Source organism: Mus caroli, chromosome 10, assembly GCF_900094665.2.
Source record: "Mus caroli chromosome 10, CAROLI_EIJ_v1.1, whole genome shotgun sequence".
Lineage (NCBI taxonomy): Eukaryota > Metazoa > Chordata > Mammalia > Rodentia > Muridae > Mus > Mus caroli.
This window is the reverse complement of record NC_034579.1, coordinates 110,124,067-110,143,683: the sequence shown is the minus strand read 5'-3', so window position 1 is coordinate 110,143,683 and position 19,617 is coordinate 110,124,067. Positions and strand designations below refer to the sequence as shown.

Sequence of the window (19,617 nt, the reverse complement as noted above, 5' to 3'; positions counted from 1 at the left end):
AGTGACCTGGTGAGTTTTTAAACAGGAAGGAAAGAAATAGGTGGAGCCATTGGAACTGGAGAGAGATCTCTGAATCATAAATCGGCGTCAAAAGGTGTGCACTTTTACGAGCCATGTAACCCCAGTTAAATAACTTATGTTCTACCAGTCCTTAGTTCTCTCATCTGTAAAACGGGATGTTTGGACCTCAAGCCACTCTTTTAATTTCCCTTCTAGCTCAGCATTCTGAATCCGGGAGTTCGTTGACTTAGGATACATCTGCTCTGTTGTACGTGCTCTAAAAATGAGGATAGAATCCTCTGAACGATGGCTGGAGAAAACCTACCACAGAGATAAAAAGGTAAAAGCAAGGGCAATGGGGGAGGAAGGAGGATGTGAAGGAAGGAGCGGAAAAGATGCTTACAACTGCATAAAGATAAGAGATGCAAATATGCTATATGCAAATAACTCAAGGTAACCAAAAAATTCAGTTGTCTGAAGAAGCAAAAATAAGACATTGGCCAGGGCATCCTATCTCGCTTTTAATTGCGTACACATAGCTCTCATCTCTCGAAACGTTGGAAGCAAAAAAAAAAAAAAAAAAAAAAAAAAAAAAAAAAAAAAAAAAAAAAAAAAAAAAAAAAAACTCAAATATATAAATATCTCTCTCTATATATATAGATGTATATATATATATCTATATCTCTCATCTATAGATATGTAGATAGATAAATTGTGCCAGAAGCAGTTTGAAAAGACAGTCTCTGAAAACAAGAGGGTTCCATGGCGTGCGGTATGGCGGGGTAGCACAGGAAATCACGCCCCTGCCCCAGCCGCGGCTTAATCCTGCACACAAAGGAACTAGTTAGCGCCTCGGAACCGCCGCGGACCCTCGGCGGGGTCCCCCGTCACCAGCAGCGGCCCCTGCGCCCTGGTCTCCGCCCCTCGGAAGTGACGTAGCGCGCCCCGCCCCCACCGCCAGATCCGCTGCTGCTGCCTCGGCGGGCCGACCTGCAGGAGGCGGCGGCGGCGGCGGCGGCCGAGGCCGAGGGAAGATGGCGGACGGTGTGGACCACATAGACATTTACGCGGATGTGGGCGAAGAGTTCAACCAGGTACGTGAGGGTCCGGGCTCCGCTACCGCCGCCGCCGCGGACGGTGCCGCGGCCCGGACGCCCGGCTGACCAGGGCCGCCGCGGGCCGCGAGCCGGCTTCGCTGCAGACCGTGCGCCCTTGGCGCCTCCGGGCCGCGCCGCCGTGCGCGACGGCCCCTCAGCCCTTGTTCTCGCGCGTCGTTTTGCGGGCCGCGGGGCTCTGGAGCGCGGGGCCCGGCCGCCCTGCAGCCGCCCGCCCGGTTCCTCCGGACGGCCTCCCGCCCCATTGTTGGCTCGGTGGCGGGCGCTTCCCGCCGAGCTAGGCCGCGTGTGCGGGGCGGGGAGAACGGGCCGCCGCGCCCCCTCCCCCGCGGCCGGCCAGAGGGGAAGCCCTGACCCGGCCGCGCGCTCGCCCGCCCGCCGCCTCCATCCCGGCCCTGCCGCCTCGGGTTCCGATTCCTCCTCCCGCCGCTCCATTTTGTGTCTCTGTCCGCGCACGGTCGCCTCATGGAAGGCCGCGTTCACAGCCCTTTGTATCCCGCGCGCCCGCTCTCCCTGGGCTCCCGCTCGCCTTTGCGACGGGTTTCGGCGTGGCTCCGGGCTCCTTGCTCGCCGGTCCCCTTAAGGGAAGGCTGCTTAGGTTTGGTTCCATCTGCAACAAGTCATCTGACTTTTGGAGCCACCGATCGCATTTAAAAGTCGGTGCGTCGGCCCGCCTTGGTCATCGAGGGTTTGCAGTGCCTCCGAGGCCCAGTCCTTGGCCTTTGTGAAGCGAAATATCGGGGAGGATAAATGGCTTGCGCCAAAGACTTGCGAGCGCGGTGGCTGGACAGAACAAAAAAGATGGTGGTACCCTAGCTTAACAGACCAGAGAGACTGAAAGGAAGGCGGGCCACTCGGAATCGGAATCCTGGGTAGCGTACCTGACAAGTCGTTGTGGACGTGACTGTAGTTTGAAAGCGAAGTGTTTGCCCTGTGGGCTCGACTTCACGATTTGAAAGGCTAGAGAAAGTGAAACGTGTAAGGTTTTCCGGTCTCACCCGCCTGGGATGCCTAGAACCAGCGTCTCATGATGAATATCCTTGGAAGGGTCTGGTTGCCAGGGTTTGGAACGTCTAGCCTCTTACTCTCCTCTAAAATTTTTTTTTTTAGTTACATTTCCTATATTCACGGTCTTCAAATTTACACCCAACCATATTAAAAAATTATAAGGTTCGGATGAGAACCTGAATAAAATGCCATTGGTTTGTATGGCGTTTTCCCTCCATTGTTTATGACTAGGGAAGACTTGAACCAAACAGTGGAAACTCTTAAGTCCTTACTGCTTCGTTTTTCAAGAATGACTGTGCCTTTGGCTTAAATGTTAGAAAAGCAAAGCAAATTGTCGTAGGGTTTTAATTACTGCTGACAGAGTTTGTCTGTGTAGCCCTGGCTGTTCTGGAACTCATTCTGTAGTCGAACTCAGAGAGATCCGCCTGCCTCTGCCTCTGCCTCCCGAGTGCCTGGAGAGGTTAAACTTTTTTGACCCCAACGAGGAACTACTTTGTAGGCCTCTTTTTTATAACTGTAGCTTTTCATTGACTTGGTACTTTTAGCATTGTATCTAATACACGGTTGTGTACTTTTACAAGTAAAATCTTTGTAGGTTTAAGTAGATTAATTGGGAGATTTAAGTAACTTTTCCCAAAATACCTTGTTTGCAGCTCTGGATACTGAATGAACCCAGGACTTTGCACATCTGGCTAAGCACTCGACCCCTGAGCTATAGCCTTGCTTGCTCAGGAGGCATTGCTTGTTACTGTTTTCCTATAATTGACTTTTATGATTTGCTTGCTCTGAATTTTGAACAAGAAAAGTAGTCACAAAAAGGTTGCCAGTTATTTTAAGATTTGTTATGTTTTCTGTAAGTGTTACTGTCATTGACTACCCTATCATTCTGAGATTCTACCAGAATTAAAAGCAACAACAAACTTATTGATTTAACTTTCTGATCTCTCCCTCCCTCCCTCCTTTTTGTTAGGTTTTGTTTTTGGGTCCCCCCCACTCCCCCAGTCTTGTAGCTTTGTTGACCTAGAACTTACTATGTATCCCAGGTTTACTTTTTTAATTTTTAAATTTATGATTGCACCACCTGCTGCCTCCCCCTCCCCAGTGCTTGGATTGCAGCCTGTGTCTGGCTCACTTGCTCCTTTTTCCCTCCTTACTATTGGGAGTTTGCACTCAGGTCTTTGCACATGCTAGGCACTTTACTCCTCTGCAACATCCCTAGTAATCTGGTCTCTCTTAATAGATGGTAACCTTATTTCTACTCGCTGCTGTAGTAACCAGTGTGATTATTTGACTGTAGTTGAGCAAAGTATTTTTCAGAACTGATCATTAGATGTTTTAAATTATTTTGAGTTTTAAACATTTATAAAAGTTAGTTTTGTATTTCTCTTATTATTATTTACTTTTTCTTTCTTTCTCTGTCTTCTTTAAAAAAAAAAAAAACCCTGTATGAGTCTTTTTTCCTGCATGAATGTCTTTACTATGTAGGTGCCTGGTGCCCAAGGAATCCAGAAGAGGGAGTCAAATTTCCTGGAACTAGAATTATGAGGCTTGTGATCAACCACATAGGTGCTAGGAATTAAATGTGAGTGCTCTGAAGAGCAGCCTGTGCTCTAACCATTTAGCCATTTTTCTAGCCCCTAAACACATCTTTTGTTGTCTAATGTGAGCTGCAGTTTTAATTGTACTTTGAAACTCTGTCTAGTCATTAGTCTCTTTTGGTGTACTTTAAAAAAGCTTTTTGTATTTTGGCAAAGCACAATAAATTGCAGAAAGTATGAGACTGAGTACTAAGCTTTATTGGGGGTAAGATGAGACTTAGGCTAGTGTATTTGCTTTCTTTACTAGGTACATTTTTCTTTCTAAAGATTTATTTGCCAGGCGGTGGTGGTGCACGCCTTTAGTCCCAGCACTTGGGAGGCAGAGGCAGGCGAATTTCTGAGTTCGAGGCCAGCCTGGTCTACAAAGTGAATTCCAGGACAGCCAGGGCTATACAGAGAAACCCTGTCTCGAAAAACCAAAAATAAATAAATAAATAAATAAAAAAATTATGTGAGTACACCGTCTTCAGACACCCCAGAAGAGGGCATCAGATCCCATTACAGATGGTAGTTTACCACCATGTGGTTGCTGGGAATTGAACTCAGGACCCCTGGAAGAGCAGTCAGTGCTCTTAACCCTGAGCCAACTCTGCAACTCCTTTACTAGATAATGTTAAGAATGGAGAACAGAGATGAGAAGGAACAGAAACATATGTCTTCTTGGTTCCTAAAAAGCTTTTAGATGTGGACAAATTAAGAAGAGTTACTCATTGGAAGGAGAATTGTGAACTGCTCCTGAATCTACATTGCTTGTACTAACTTTAGAGTTACACAGAAGCAGCAGTTCTTCCCACCCCAAGATGTACTTAATCTTTCATGTTTATGGACTGTTTGCATGTATGTATGTGTACCTTGTGCATTTCTAGTGCTCACTCATGGAAGTCAGAAGAGGGCATCAGATCCTCTGGAACTGGTTATAGATGGTTGTGAGCTACCATGAGGGTGCTAGAAACTAACCAGGTTCTTTAGGCATGCTCAGTTTATATTCTATACAATCAAATAATATATATTTTGTTTATCTGGGGGTCAGTCAGAAGCAGTTTATGTAGTTTAGTGTCTATTCTATCAGATTGTGGATTACTGATAGCAAGAAGTACTCATTTAGTTACCTGCTCATCTAACTCTAAAACCAAATGGAGACAATGGCTGGGGTTGGGGTACCAGTTTGTAAGTAAGGTTTAGATGTCCCCATAAGTCTAATTTTATTGAATGAATCATTTCACTTAATACTTTTCACTATATTCACTATAAAGCAACTACTGGTTATTCTGTGAAACTTTATTATATGCTTAATGAAAATAGTTTAAAGATAAATCTATAGGGGCTGGAGAAATGGCATAGTAGTTAGGATCTAATGTAACATTTTACAAGAATTATAAAATTAATACACTTAGCATACCCATAATGTGATATTTTCTGTATCCTAGAATTCACCTGGAATCGAAAATCCTGGCTAGGTGAAATTGGACTTGTACTGAATATGTACAGACTTCTTCCCATTATCCCCTAAACCAACACAGTATAATCACTTTTTTAATATAAACATTTACATTGTGTTAGTTTAAAAAATCTTGAGATAATTTAAAATATGTGAAAAGATGTATAGCTTATATGTAAATACTGCAAAACATTCTGAGTAAATTGGAGATATATGTTGGAACCAGTTTCTTGCTACTGGGTTTTTCTCTTACACAGTGTTTGAATACATTTTGTCATGTAGAGTATAGCTCCCCTTTTCTTATAATGAAATAACTATTCTTTAAATGGAATGACTGATAATGCTTTTTTTTTTTTTAAGATTTTTTATTATATGTAAGTACACGGTAGCTGTCTTCAGATGCACCAGAAGAGGACGTCAGATCTCATTACAGATGGTTGTGAGACGCCATGTGGTTGCTGGGAATTGAACTCAGGACCTCTGGAAGAACAGTCAGTGCTCTTAACTTCTGAGCCATCTCTCCAGCCCTTTTTTTTTTTTTTGATTAGGGAAAAGGATAATCCCAATAATGGTATATATTATATGCAGTTTATCTGTAGTAGTAAAAATTATATGGTATGATTAGGTGAAATTGTGTAAAAATCTTGAAGGAAAGGAAATAGTGCTAATGAAAAAAGATTAAAACACTGCCTTAAAAAAATGAATGGGATGTTGGTCATTTTTCTATCCACCATGCCTTTAAGTGTATTCTTTAGGAAACAGTTTTGTGTATCTTGTAGGAGGACAACAGTCATCCTGTAGTGCAAAATCTTGAGAAAGCAACCCCCCCCTTTTTTTTTTGCAGCAAAGGCTTGTTTGCCTGTGTCCCAGGCTTGCTTCTGCCCCAGCCTCCCAACTGCTAGGATTACTAGGGCCATCAAAGCTAGGCTACAACTATTGCTGGATTTTGATGCCTTGCTTGCCCTTAGAATGATTATAGTGGGGGGCTCAGTGGTTAAGAGCACTGACTGCTCTTCCAGAGGTCCTGAGTTCAATCAGTTCCTAGCAACCACATGGTGACTCACAACCATCTGTAATGGGATCTCATGCTTTCTTCAGGTGTGACTGAAGACAGCTACAGTGTACTTATATACCAAAATAAAAAAAAAAAAGAATGAATGATTATAGTGATTCAGAATAGTAGGGATTGAGAAAAATTACTTTGTTACTCTTAACACAAACCCTAAGAGCTGTTCTTTTGTTCTCCTACTACGACCTGGGAACCATTATGTAGACCAGGCTAGCCTCAAGCTCACAGATTATCTGCTTGGCTTTGCCTACAAGTGCTAAGATTAATGGTATTGACACCATTCTGAACTACCTAAGAGCTGATCTTGCTAGACAGTAGATATGCACCTTTATTGATGATTAGATTCTAGAAACATGGATAAGACTGGGTGACTTTTGGAATCTGAAATTGTTAGGATATATTTTCCATTTTTGAATGCCAAGTGAAATGTATTTTAAAAAGACTTCACATAGCAGAACTTGATGCTATTTTCTTTGGTAGTAGAAAGTCTTTAGTTTAATATATATATATAATGTGTGTGTGTGTGTGTGTGTGTGTGTATCTGCCTTGTGATAAGTAAAGTTGATATGTAATATTAAATTTAATAAAAGTGACAGATATATATATATATACTTTTCACATACTTTAAATTATACATACATACACACACATATATAGATAGATAGATAGATAGATAGATAGATAAAACTTGTGATAGGCATTTTACTTAATTTCAGAGTATGTACATTTTCTACTTGAAATAGAAACACTTGAATGTGTTCTGGGTTTTTTTTTTTTTAAATAATCAATGTGAAAAGAAGACGACTAAAGATACTATTAAGTATCCTTTGAGTTGCTTTCTTAGCAATGGCAATATATGTATTCAGATTCATTAATGTTTTTTCATCAAGTCCAATGTATACCCTTGGGGTTAAGATACAGTCTGAGATCTTGGAACACAGCTAACTAGTCCACATGGAGATCAAACCCCAGGACCATGGTCTCAATTAGCATCTCTTCAACCACTTGGAAGTAATCCAACTACTAGACAAAATGGCTGGTTATGAGCTTCCTCACTGTAGGAAGTCATGATCACACAAAAATAGCCACTGTAATACCAAGGTTAGTGTAGCTACAATTACTGCCTATAAATGATCTTATGTGAACATTTTCACACATTTACAGCTAATGAAAAATTATATCTTAATCTTTCCTGAAAGTGAAAATAGGAAATTAAATACTTTTAGTCTTGTATTCAGTAACCCTTGCATTCATCTTTACACTCCCTCAGATTGTAAATCGTACGTAGTTAATCTCTGTTGAGGGTGGAAACACAATTCCCTTTGAATAATTATAGTAATTTTACTTGATGTGCAGAACTAGATTATAAAAGTGCCCAATGGTGCCCAGCGTGGTGGCGCACGCCTTTAATCCTAGCACTTGGGAGGCAGAGGCAGGCGGATTTCAGAGTTCGAGGCCAGCCTGATCTACAAAGTGAGCTCCAGGACAGCCAGGGCTATACAGAGAAACCCTGTCTGGGGGTGGGAGTGGGGGGGGGTGCCCAATAATACCGTTTTATATTTTTTTAAGACTATGGAGTCAGTGTTGCAGCCACATGAGCAGAAAGCTCAGCTCACATCACAAAGCTTACCCTCATCAGTGCATTTTGATTAGCTTCTTTGTTGGATAAAAACTCATTACTTAGAGATTATTTTTGCATCGTTGTACATTAAAATTAATGGCATTGTTCAATGACTTACCTTAATTTCTGATGAAGATAGCTTTTCTTTGATTTACCTTGATAGCTTAAGTTTCTTAGAAAATTAAACTTACAGCCATCCTGCCTTGTGATAAGTCAGGTTGGTATATAATACTAAATTTAAGAAAAATTACATAGTTCATTATTAATGCAGACTACCTAAAAAATAGAAATTTGAGGTCTCCATGGCTTTGTCTATGAACAATGTTTTCCATTCTAGGGTTCCCCCCCTCTTTAAAAAATAAGTCTTATTTTGGCTTTTTAGTGAAAAATGGAATAAAAGCCATGCTTTCTTGGTGCCTACAGTATCTTTTGATCATATAGCAAATTTTTACTTGGTCATCATATTCCCTAAAACTAACTCTTGCATGCTATTTATATGCCAGTTCTTAGTAAATTGTATACATGGGAGATTGTTATGCCTAGCTAACCATTTTCCTCTCTCAAATTTCCCTCAGAAGAGTATAATAGTTCACAGGGATATTGATAGAGTTACTTAAGTCTTAGAAAGGGATGTTGGCAAATTGAATTTTTTTCCTCCTCACATGAGTTTCTTTGTTGTTTTCCTCTTCCTGGCTCATCAAGTAGGCACGTGAGTGACATCTGGAGCATTGCTTTGATTTTGCCAGTGACAGTTGCAGTTGTACTAACTCCTGTGTGTACACTTTTCACTTGCTAATGTATTTGGCTAGATTTAAAAGTCAGGTAAGGGGCTGGAGAAATGGCTCAGCAGTTAAGAGCACTGACTGCTCTTCCCCAAGGTCATGAATTTGGATTCCAGCAACCACATGGTGGGTCACAACCACCCATAATGAGATCTGACACCCTCTTCTGGAGTGTCTGAAGTCAGCTCTGGTGTACTTACATATAATAAATAAATAAATCTTAAAAAAAAAAGTCAGGTAAGTAGTAGCTCTTTGTTTACTGAGAACAATACCATTATTTCAAGATATCACTTTGAATAGTTTTACATATTCTTTTAAATTTTACTAGGAATTAAGACTTTGAAACATGTATATATTCGTACATATATATCTATGTGTGTGTAATTTTGTCATCTATGGCTTAGCTTATAAAAACATAGCTTTTTCAGAGTAGGTTAATACGATCTGAATACCAAAAAATACTGGTGTTTCACATGTGGTCACATATTAAAGGCTTATAATATGTGTGTGTGTATGTGTGTGTGCCCGTCACAATATTATGACAAATATTCCTTTGAAACTTTCTATTTGCATTTATGTGTGGTTGCTTTTAAGCATATTTTACTTTCAAGGAAGGCATTAGTTAAATACATTCAAGAACACATCTATTCTATAAAGGAAGAAGAGACGTGCATTAAGATCGTTGGACCTTTTCCTGTCTTTATCAGATTTTTAAATAAGAAAGTTGAATGAGGGGCTGGTGAGATGGCTCAGTGGGTAAGAGCACCCGACTGCTCTTCCGAAGGTCAGGAGTTCAAATCCCAGCAACCACATGGTGGCTCACAACCATCCGTAACAAGATCTGACTCCCTCTTCTGGAGTGTCTGAAGACAGCTACAGTGTACTTACATATAATAAATAAATAAACCTTTAAAATAAAAAAAAATAAAATAAAAAAAAGAAAGTTGAATGAACTGGCATTCACATTTATTTAGTGTTCTGACTGTCATATAATTGAGAACATTACCTCTGTGTCTTAGGAAGCAGAATATGGTGGACATGATCAGATAGACTTGTATGATGATGTCATCTCTCCATCTGCAAATAATGGCGATGCCCCAGAAGATCGCGACTACATGGATACTCTTCCACCAACTGTTGGTGATGATGTGGGTAAAGGAGCCGCACCAAACGTTGTCTACACTTACACTGGGAAGAGAATCGCATTGTATATTGGAAATCTAACATGGGTAAGGAAAGCTAACAGATTGGTGGCAGGCATTTGAACTGCTCTAGTCATACATGTTTTTGCCCAGCTTTAAAAAAAAAAAGAACATTACTATATAAAAAATAATATATTTTCATGTTTGCCCAAGTGATGAGAAGGGTAAAACTAAGTTCTTTTAAAAAGACATTGCAGCTACTATAATTTTGAATTTTATAGTCTGCTTTGGGGATATAGTACTTGAGCTTGCAATTGTCTTCACTCTTTTTACATTCCTTCCAGTTTCACTAAGAAAAATGTTCACACAGGGTTTCAAGTTAAGAATTTAAGATTATGGGAGAAAGATAAAATACCACTACAGTTTTTAAATTGTTCCTTATTTTCTAATTCATATTATAGACTTAAATTTCATTTCTGACCTTAAATTTGAAATTAGTTAGAGGTTGTTACATACTTTATAATATTTGTTGCCTGGATATAGTTTGTATTTTAATTGTGTTGTTCATAAGAGTCTGAGAGATTGTTGGTTAAATGCCTCATGAGCACTTGTCTGTTAGCATCAGAACTGGCATAGTCACTAAAGCAGTCCTAGAACATCTTTATCTCAGCTAGTGTATTGGAAATTTAAACATTGTAGCAAAATCTTTGTATCCTTCTATTCTACTTATAGAATTTTATATGAAAATATTTAACTTCACATTATTGTTTTAACTTTATGTATATGGATATTTGTGTGTATGTTTGTGTACCACCTGCATACAGTCCCTCAGGGGCCAGAAGAGGGCATCAGATTTCCTGGAACTGGATTTATTTGGTTGTGAGACATCATGTGAGTGTTGGGAATTGAATTTGGAGTCCTCCATGGGGCCATCTCTCCAGCCCTCACATTTCCAGTCTCCTGTCATCCAATCTGAACAGTCTTCACAAAATTGTACACAAAATTGGAAATAATGGCAGTATAACATGAAATTTAGTTGCTAAATAAGAATTGGCAGCCTGGCCGGGCGGTGGTGGTGTATGCCTTTAATCCCAGCACTTGGGAGGCAGAGGCAGGTGGATCTCTTGAGTTCAAGGCCAGCCTGGTCTACAAAGTAAGTTCCAGTACAGCCAGGGCTACACAGAGAAACCCTGTCTCAAACAACAACAACAACAAAAAAAAACAAAAAGAATTGGCAGCCTGATATGGTGGTGCACATCTCAGCAGTGGGGGAGGGGGGGGGAGAGGCAGGTGAATCTCTTGAGTTTGAGAGCCAGCCTGGTCTACACATCCTGTCTCAAAGAAAGAGAGAGAGAGAGAGAGAGAGAGAGAGAGAGAGAGAGAGAGAAGGATTTGGCATATGTTTATGTTTTGTGAATTTGAACAAGCTATTTATTTATGAAGCCAGTGATTTAGGTAAGAGCTAAGTGTTTGATAAGAACCTGCATATTGGTATTAGTCACCTACTAGAGTATGGTAGGTTGCCGGCGGTAACTATACTTACTTAGACTTGCAAACCATAAAAGATAATTTTCTCTTACCGTTTGTTTTCCTTTAAACATTAAATTCAGACACTAAAACCTGAATGTTTAACACTAATAAGAGGAAATGTTTTGCAGTGGACAACAGATGAGGACCTAACTGAGGCCGTTCATTCTTTGGGAGTAAATGATATTTTGGAGATAAAATTCTTTGAAAATCGGGCAAATGGACAATCAAAGGGGTAAGAATTTAATTTTTTTCCTAATGTAATCTAATAGTGATTACAATTTACAAATTAGTTTTCTTTAAGTTTAATGGTGATAATACACATGTGGAACACACGAACACATTAGTACTGACAATGGCTTAGGTAGTAAAGATCCTTGCTGCCCAAACCTGACAATCTTAGTTCCTAGGAACCCGCATGAACACACTAGAGGGAAGATGTTAGGCAGAGGTTCATACTTGAATTTTGTATTGCTTGTCTTTTAAAAACACAGAGCTGTTTGAGATGGGACTGTGGACAGACTAGGCCTGTTGCCTGACTATACTCAGTACACTCATAAGATTGAAATAACTAGGCTAAGAAGCATTGTTTTTATTGTGATTTAAGAGTTAGGGAAGAGTCGGGCGTGGTGGCACACACCTTTAATCCCAGCACTCGGGAGGCAGAGGCAGGTGGATTTCTGAGTTCCAGGCCAGCCTGGTCTACAAAGTGAGTTCCAGGACAGCCAAGGCTATACAGAGAAACCCTGTCTCGAAAAAAAACAAAAAAAAAAAAAGAGTTAGGGAAGAGCCAGGTAGTGGTGGCTCAAACTTTTAATCCCAGCACTTGGGAGACAGAGGCAGGCAGGAGGCCACCCTGATCTAAAGAGCAAGTTCCAAGACAGCCAGGGCTATACAGAGAAATTCTGTGTCAACACCCCCCACCTCCCGGACCGTCTACACAAATGTAGCTTGGTGCTAGAGCCACTTGCCAGACCTGTGAGTTTGATCCCAGTACCATAACAATGAAAATGATGAATAACCAAAGAATAATGTAGCCTTGCTCACTTCTCTACTAAGCAAAACACACACATGGGATAAGATTATTTATGTGAGCGTTATGTAATGCAAGTGTCTATTAGTAAGGAAATGAATTGCCACACTTTCACCATTTACAGATAATCATAGTGAATGTGCTTCTGTGCTTTCCCTAAAAGGTAGTATAATTCATATTTTGTCATTTTGATTGGAAAGAGCAGAAGAAATGTTTAGTGATAAATACATCTTTTTTCTTACTTTTGTGTATTATGGTTGTTTCCACTTGTGCCTCTTAGAAATAATACAGTAAGCACATAATTGGATCTGTTTACATTTATTTTGTATGTATCAGTACAATACAGTACTTAAAAATCATATTTACAAAGTTAAGCAACCATTGTAACTCTCTAATTTCAGATTTCATCACCCTAACACCACCACCACCAAAGAAACCCTGTGTCTGTCAGCACCAGTTCCCAATCTCCCTTGTACCCTTTGTCCACAAGCATTCATGTACTGTCTACCCCGGAATTAGCCTGTTCTGGGTATTATATATAATATACTGGGTGTTTTATAAGCATAATAATATTAATGTCCTGTGTGTCTGACTTCTTTCACCTAGTAATGTTGTTAAGGTTCCTCCATGTGACAGCGTCAGCATTCCTTTTTACAGCTGAGTGGTAACCCCATATAATGGGGTAGCACTTAAAGAGGAACCCAGGACTCATCCATCCACTCGCTGCTGAATGTTTGGGTGGCTTCTACTTTTAGCTATTAAGGTGGCCATCCCTAAGATCATAGTGTACTGTTTTGTGTGAACATGACGTTTTGCTTGTTTTGGGCACATACCTAGGAGTGGATTTAGTGTGTTATATGGTAAGTGTTTAACTTTCGGAGAAGCTGCCAGATCATTTGTACATTCAACCATATAGGCGGGGGCTGTAGTTTCTCATTCTCTTCACCAGCATTGAATAGTTGTCATTTTGATTACAGTGGGAAATTGCATCTCTTTATGGTTCTTTTGATTTGTACCTTGGTGGGTAATGATGCTGGGCATAGTTCCTTATTTCATGTGTGTGGGTGTCTGGCTATATATATATTCACACACACACACACACACACACACACACACATTCTGTGTATGCCTAATACCCATGTAGAACAGAAGAGGGAATCGAATCCCTTGAAACTGGAATTATGAGCCACCATGTGGGTACTGGGAATTGAATTTAAGTTCTGGAAGAATAGTCAATGCTGTTAACCACTGAGCAATCTCTCCAGCCCCTGAATATCTTTTTGTGGCAATAAAAAGTGACAACAACCCAGGTGCCTATTACCTGAGGGGTAGACTTAAAGCAAAAACAAAACTGATATCTATATTGGAATATTACTCAGCCATTAAAAGAATTAATTGGTGATACATACTATAACATGACTAGACCTTTTGCTCAGTAAAGCTGGTTACAAAGAATTTCATACTCCATTTATTTGACATTCCAAATGGGGCATATCCATAGAGGCAAAATAGATATCTGATAACCTGTGATTAAGGAACAAGAGTAAATAGGACTAGTGGTAGTGATGACTGTTATAACATGAACCATCATGGTGTTTGTAAACCACATAATATACTTTAAAAAATTATTGGATTATACATTAAGAGTGAATTCTGTAGTACATCATAAAAAGCAGTTTAAGTTTATGTGGCCTTAAATAGTTTATTTTTTTCTTCTGATAAGAGTAAATTAAGGGGCTGGAGGAATGGCTCAGAGGTTGAGAACACTGGCTGTTCTTCCAGAGGTCTTGAGTTCAATTCCCAGACATCACATGGTGGCTCCCAACCTTCTGTAATGAGATCTGGCGCCCTCTTCTGGCATGCAGGCATACATGCAGGCTGAACACTGTGTACATAATAAATAAATCTTTTTAAAAAAAGACTAAGACCGTTTCTTTTTTTAATCAACAGCAATATTCTCAGTTCCTCCTTGCTTTTTATTCTTACCCCCTTAACATCTTTAGATTTGCCCTTGTTGGTGTTGGATCTGAAGCATCTTCCAAAAAGTTAATGGATCTTTTGCCTAAAAGAGAACTTCATGGTCAGAATCCTGTTGTAACTCCATGCAATAAACAGTTCCTGAGTCAATTTGAAATGCAATCCAGGAAAAGTAAGCGAATCTCTCAGCAGCCTTTTAACATGTATTTAAGCAGTGTTGCTGGTATTTATTAATTATACTTAGGAAGTCATGTTACTATTTAATTTTTCATGAACTTGATTTAATCATTGGTTATGACTATAGGCTAATACTGGAAACCCACTCACATTCCAGTTTTTTCTAGACAGACCAATCAGTATGCAGCAGTTTGACAGCTCTCTGGTGCTGGCATTCTTGTCCTGCCACTCTCATCTTGGAGAACGGGAGCTGCATTCTAACCCTTAGAGGTGGAGCCTCTCTGTCCTACACCTTCTGATGGGGGAGAAGCTACTGAAGTAGTCACTGGCTTTTCTGCTTGCTCCCAAGATCTTTACTACTTGGTAGAATAAATGTAGAAGGAAAGGCCTTGTTATTAATAGAAATTCAAGTGATTTTGTTTTAATGTTTTGACATTTAAGATTTAACTGAAAAATTTATTACATGGCATAAAATAATCTCTTATTGAAATGAAGATTTCTGTTGAAGATTTTCTGTTTTGGCTATTGTAGAGTATTGGTATTTTAAAAGCGATTGTTTCTTTCTCAGTAGAAATACATTTAAACTTGACTATTTTAAGACTAAGCGAGAATTTAAATAAATGTGAATGTTTTCCTTGCCAAATACTTTACATAGGTCGGAGGCATCCATAAATTGATGAATAGTATAAAGAACTTAGAGATATTTTCTAACAACAGTGGTTACAATTCAGGAAACGTTTAATAAGTGCTACTTATGAGTATTTGCATGTTTGCAGCTACACAATCAGGACAAATGTCTGGGGAAGGGAAAGCTGGTCCTCCAGGAGGCAGTTCACGTGCAGCATTTCCACAAGGTGGTAGAGGACGGGGCCGTTTTCCAGGGGCTGTTCCTGGTGGGGACAGATTTCCTGGGCCAGCAGGACCAGGAGGGCCACCTCCACCTTTCCCAGGTAAAAGTTTTTTAAGTTTATCATGGAGAAAAACATGTCTGCCTAATACCTTTTTTCCTTTCTCTCTTTTTCAAGTAATGCATTATTAATGTGACTCACTCTCCTTGTTATGCTATTTTTGGAACCCAGGAAATTTGATCAAGCATCTTGTTAAAGGAACTCGGCCTTTGTTCCTGGAAACTAGGATTCCATGGCATATGGGGCACAGCATAGAGGAAATACCCATTTTTGGCCTAAAAGGTCTTTATTTTTCTCCAAACTTGCTTGACTTTATATATAGAATATTTATATCAGTCTTATTTTCTTACCTCTTAAAAAATCCTTTCAAGACCATTTTCCCTGTTTCACTTTCTAGCTTGGCATCAGAGTAGACTGTAAGGTGGGTGAGAAGTGTGTATGGTGAAAGATGGAAAGTCTAAGTGTTAAAGTTTTAACAGGATTTTTGTTTTAGTGATTTTCCTTAATCATGATTTACACTAGTTAAACTTGTAAGGATATTGTTTATCTTTGCAATTATTAGAGCATTATCCTATGGGTTTCATTCAGAGAGCGAGTCATGGTTTATAAGTTCTGTGTTAGAGATATACTCTTTACATGTAATAGTTAAATATCTTTATTGAAGTGATTTTTTTTTTCCTTTTCTCTATTTTATAGCTGGACAAACTCCTCCACGTCCACCTTTAGGTCCACCTGGCCCACCCGGTCCACCAGGTCCTCCACCTCCTGGTCAGGTTCTGCCACCTCCTCTAGCAGGACCTCCTAACCGAGGAGACCGCCCTCCACCACCAGTTCTTTTTCCTGGACAACCTTTTGGGCAGCCTCCGCTGGGTCCACTTCCTCCTGGGCCTCCACCTCCAGTTCCAGGCTACGGCCCCCCTCCAGGTCCACCGCCTCCACAGCAGGGACCGCCTCCACCTCCAGGCCCCTTTCCACCTCGCCCACCAGGTCCACTCGGGCCTCCCCTCACACTTGCTCCTCCTCCACATCTTCCGGGACCACCTCCAGGTGCCCCGCCACCAGCTCCACATGTGAATCCTGCTTTTTTCCCTCCACCAACTAATAGTGGCATGCCAACATCAGATAGTCGAGGTCCACCACCGACAGACCCATATGGCCGACCTCCCCCATATGACAGGGGTGACTACGGTCCCCCTGGAAGGTAAGTTAAACATGTACTGAAACTCGTTAGACAGTAAAAGATAAAGTCCTGTGAAGTCTTCTATATTTTAGAAATGAAGTTTCTGTCCTGTAGAAGGATCAGATGTCTAAACTGCAAAAGATTTCAGTCAGAAGACAGTGAAGAAGGGAATTTGATCTGAAAGGGAAAATAGCATTCTCTAATCTGGAAAACTGTCTCTAAAGCAAATGCCAAAAGCTGCTTATGTGGAGTTGTTACATTGTTACTAACTTGAGAACTTTTAAGTAACAACTTATCATTTCTTTGTCTTTTTGTAGGGAAATGGATACTGCAAGAACACCTCTGAGTGAAGCTGAGTTTGAAGAAATCATGAATAGAAATCGGGCAATCTCAAGCAGTGCTATTTCAAGAGCTGTGTCTGACGCTAGTGCTGGTTTGTATATTTGTTTCAGTCTTGAATCTAGCTAAATGTAGGGGCTGCAGAAATGACTTAGCTGTTTAGAACTGGCTGCTCTTCCAGAGGACCCTGGTTTGACTAGTAACCATCTGTTCGTTACAGTTCTTGGGGATCCAAGGCCCTCTCTGGCTTCTGCAGCATCAGCCATACTTATCATGCAAAGACAGACATACACGCAGTCAGACACCCATACACACACAACTTAAAATTAAAACAAAATGCAAAGCTTAAGTGCAGCTTATAAAGACAATTTTCTTAACTCCGTTATGATCCCATATAGTTAGTTTCAAATCATTATCTGTCACTTAGGTTTTTTTTTCAAGACAGAGTTTCTCTGTGTATGTAGTCCTGGCTGTCCTGGAACTCATTTTGTAGACCAGGCTGGCCTCAAACTCAGAAATCCGCCTGCCTCTGCCTCCCAAGTGTTGGGATTACAGGCGTGCGCCACCATTGCCCAGCCTGTCACTTAGTTTTAAAGTAATAAAGGAAGATACATGTCAGTGTAGTGGGAAGACCACCAGGTTTACATTACTAGATTTAGATTTCAGTGGTTATTGGGGGTGGAGAAGTGGCTCTGTAGTGAAGCACACTAGATCCAGTATACTCCTCTTTGCTCAGTGTGTACCAGGCACACATGGTGCACACATATACATGCAGGTAAAATATCCATATACATAAAGTTAAAATTAATTCCAACTGGGAATTAGAGAGGTAGCTTAAGAGTTACACTGGCTGCTCCTCCGTAGGATCAAGGATTGATTCCCAGCACCCATGTAGTGGGGTCACAAACTTTGATAACTTCAGTTTCAGGGGATCTGACATCCTCTCTGGCCTCAGTGGGCACTACTCTTTCTTTGGATACAAAGACATATATGTAGGCAAAACACTTGGACACATGAAAAAGATATAAATGTTAGCTATGGTATAGCTTATTCTTTGCAAAATAATAACTGTCTCTCTACATGACAAAGCAATTAATTGCATTAGCTTTGTTAAAATGAGAGTCTTTTCCAAATTCCAAAACACTGAACAAAATTCATTGTCTCTGGTTATCTTAAAAGACAATTTTCATGTCAGGTTGAGGTGACACATGCTATTAATCCTAGTACAGGATTCCAAAGGCTTCAAATTTCTGAGTATGAGACCAGACTGGTCTGTAGAGAGAGTTCTAGGACAGCTAGAACTATCTCAAAAGATAATTTGGAAACAAAAGTTTGTTTTATGATTAACCTTGTTTTTTTTTCTCCTGCAGGTGATTATGGGAGTGCTATTGAAACATTGGTAACAGCAATTTCTTTAATTAAACAATCCAAAGTCTCTGCAGATGATCGTTGCAAAGTTCTCATTAGCTCTCTGCAGGATTGCCTTCATGGCATCGAGTCCAAGTCCTATGGGTCTGGATCCAGGTAAAATGTTCCTGTCTCATGTGTTTTTAAAACTGTTAGTTCACACACATACACACACGGAACTTCTAAAAAATAGAACTGTGATTTTATTTACTGTGTACCAAGCGGTCTTTTTAAAAAAAAAACAAAAAAAACAAAAACCTCTGAATGATATATTGGTGCTTTCTGAAATCCCGAGATGCAAGGAACTCTGTCTTCTCTTTACTCTTAAACATCTGTGTACATTCAAGCAGGCTGTGTGATGTAATCTCTCCTTACTGTTCTCTAGCCAAATGGGCCCTTCTCTTGGACACGTCAAGCATTTGGCCACCTTACTGATTTTTGTGCTTTATTCCTTCTTGGAACCACTTTTCTTGTTGTTTTCTTCTCCCCCAACATTTACTTGCCTCTGTATTTCTCATCTTTTAATATAATATAGTCTGCAGAGTCTATTTCTTTTGTAGTATTTGCTATAACTGTATTCATTATTGATGCCCATTTCTTAGTGAACACATGTTGAACAAGGTAGGGGCTTTAGCAGTTACCACTGCTTTATACAAGAGATGGTGATTTGAAAGAGGGTGTTATGAATGATTGGTAATTTTGTAATAGGTGCAGTTTTACTTTAGATTTGTTTATTGTATGTATCAGTGGTTTGCCAGCAAACATGGATGTATTTCTCTGGTGCCTAAGGAAGTCAGAAGAGAGCATTTTTTGAGTCCCCTCAAACTGGATAGCTATGATGGTTGTAAGCCATCATGTGGGCACCAGGACCCTGGTCCTTTGAACCACTGAGCTATCTTTTCAGACCCTGTAATAGATACTATGTTTTTAAGATGTGTTTATTTTATGTAGATGAGCACGAAGTTGCTCTCTTCAGACACCCAAAGAGGGCGTGGGACTCCATTACAGATGGCTGTGAGCCACCATGTTGGTGCTGGGAATTGAAGTGAGGACCTCTGCAAGAGCAGTCAGTGCTTTTAACCACTGAGCCATCTCTCCAGCCCCTAGATACTGTTTTTTAAACGTTACTTTTAAAAGCATTTTTACCAATTGTGAAATTTTATATATTTTGTGAGATAAATGGTTAATCTTTACATGATATTACCTCTTTTGAGACAGGGACTCACTATGTAGATGAGGCTAGTCTTGAACTTACAGAGAGATCAGCCTGGTTATCCATTTTTTTTTTTTTTTAAG

General features: G+C 40.2%; 1 protein-coding gene across 5 annotated transcripts in view; it reads left to right on the top strand.

Annotated features, from left to right (window-relative positions):
* Positions 1–962: 962 nt before the first annotated feature.
* Positions 963–19,617, top strand: part of Cpsf6 (cleavage and polyadenylation specific factor 6) — a 31,939-nt gene continuing 13,284 nt past the window's right edge. For 3 of the 5 annotated variants that reach the window (XM_021174698.2, XM_021174697.2, XM_029482454.1), the window contains exons 1-9: positions 963–1,094; positions 9,651–9,860; positions 11,432–11,535; positions 14,337–14,482; positions 15,264–15,437; positions 15,567–15,677; positions 16,092–16,596; positions 16,893–17,008; positions 18,285–18,438. In XM_021174698.2, the coding sequence (XP_021030357.1) occupies positions 1,035–1,094; positions 9,651–9,860; positions 11,432–11,535; positions 14,337–14,482; positions 15,264–15,437; positions 15,567–15,677; positions 16,092–16,596; positions 16,893–17,008; positions 18,285–18,438 (1,580 nt within the window). In that variant the 5' untranslated portion in view covers positions 963–1,034. The remainder of the gene's footprint in view (positions 1,095–9,650; positions 9,861–11,431; positions 11,536–14,336; positions 14,483–15,263; positions 15,438–15,566; positions 15,678–16,091; positions 16,597–16,892; positions 17,009–18,284; positions 18,439–19,617) is intronic. The other 2 variants (XM_021174700.2, XM_021174699.2) reach the window with 1 other exon arrangement.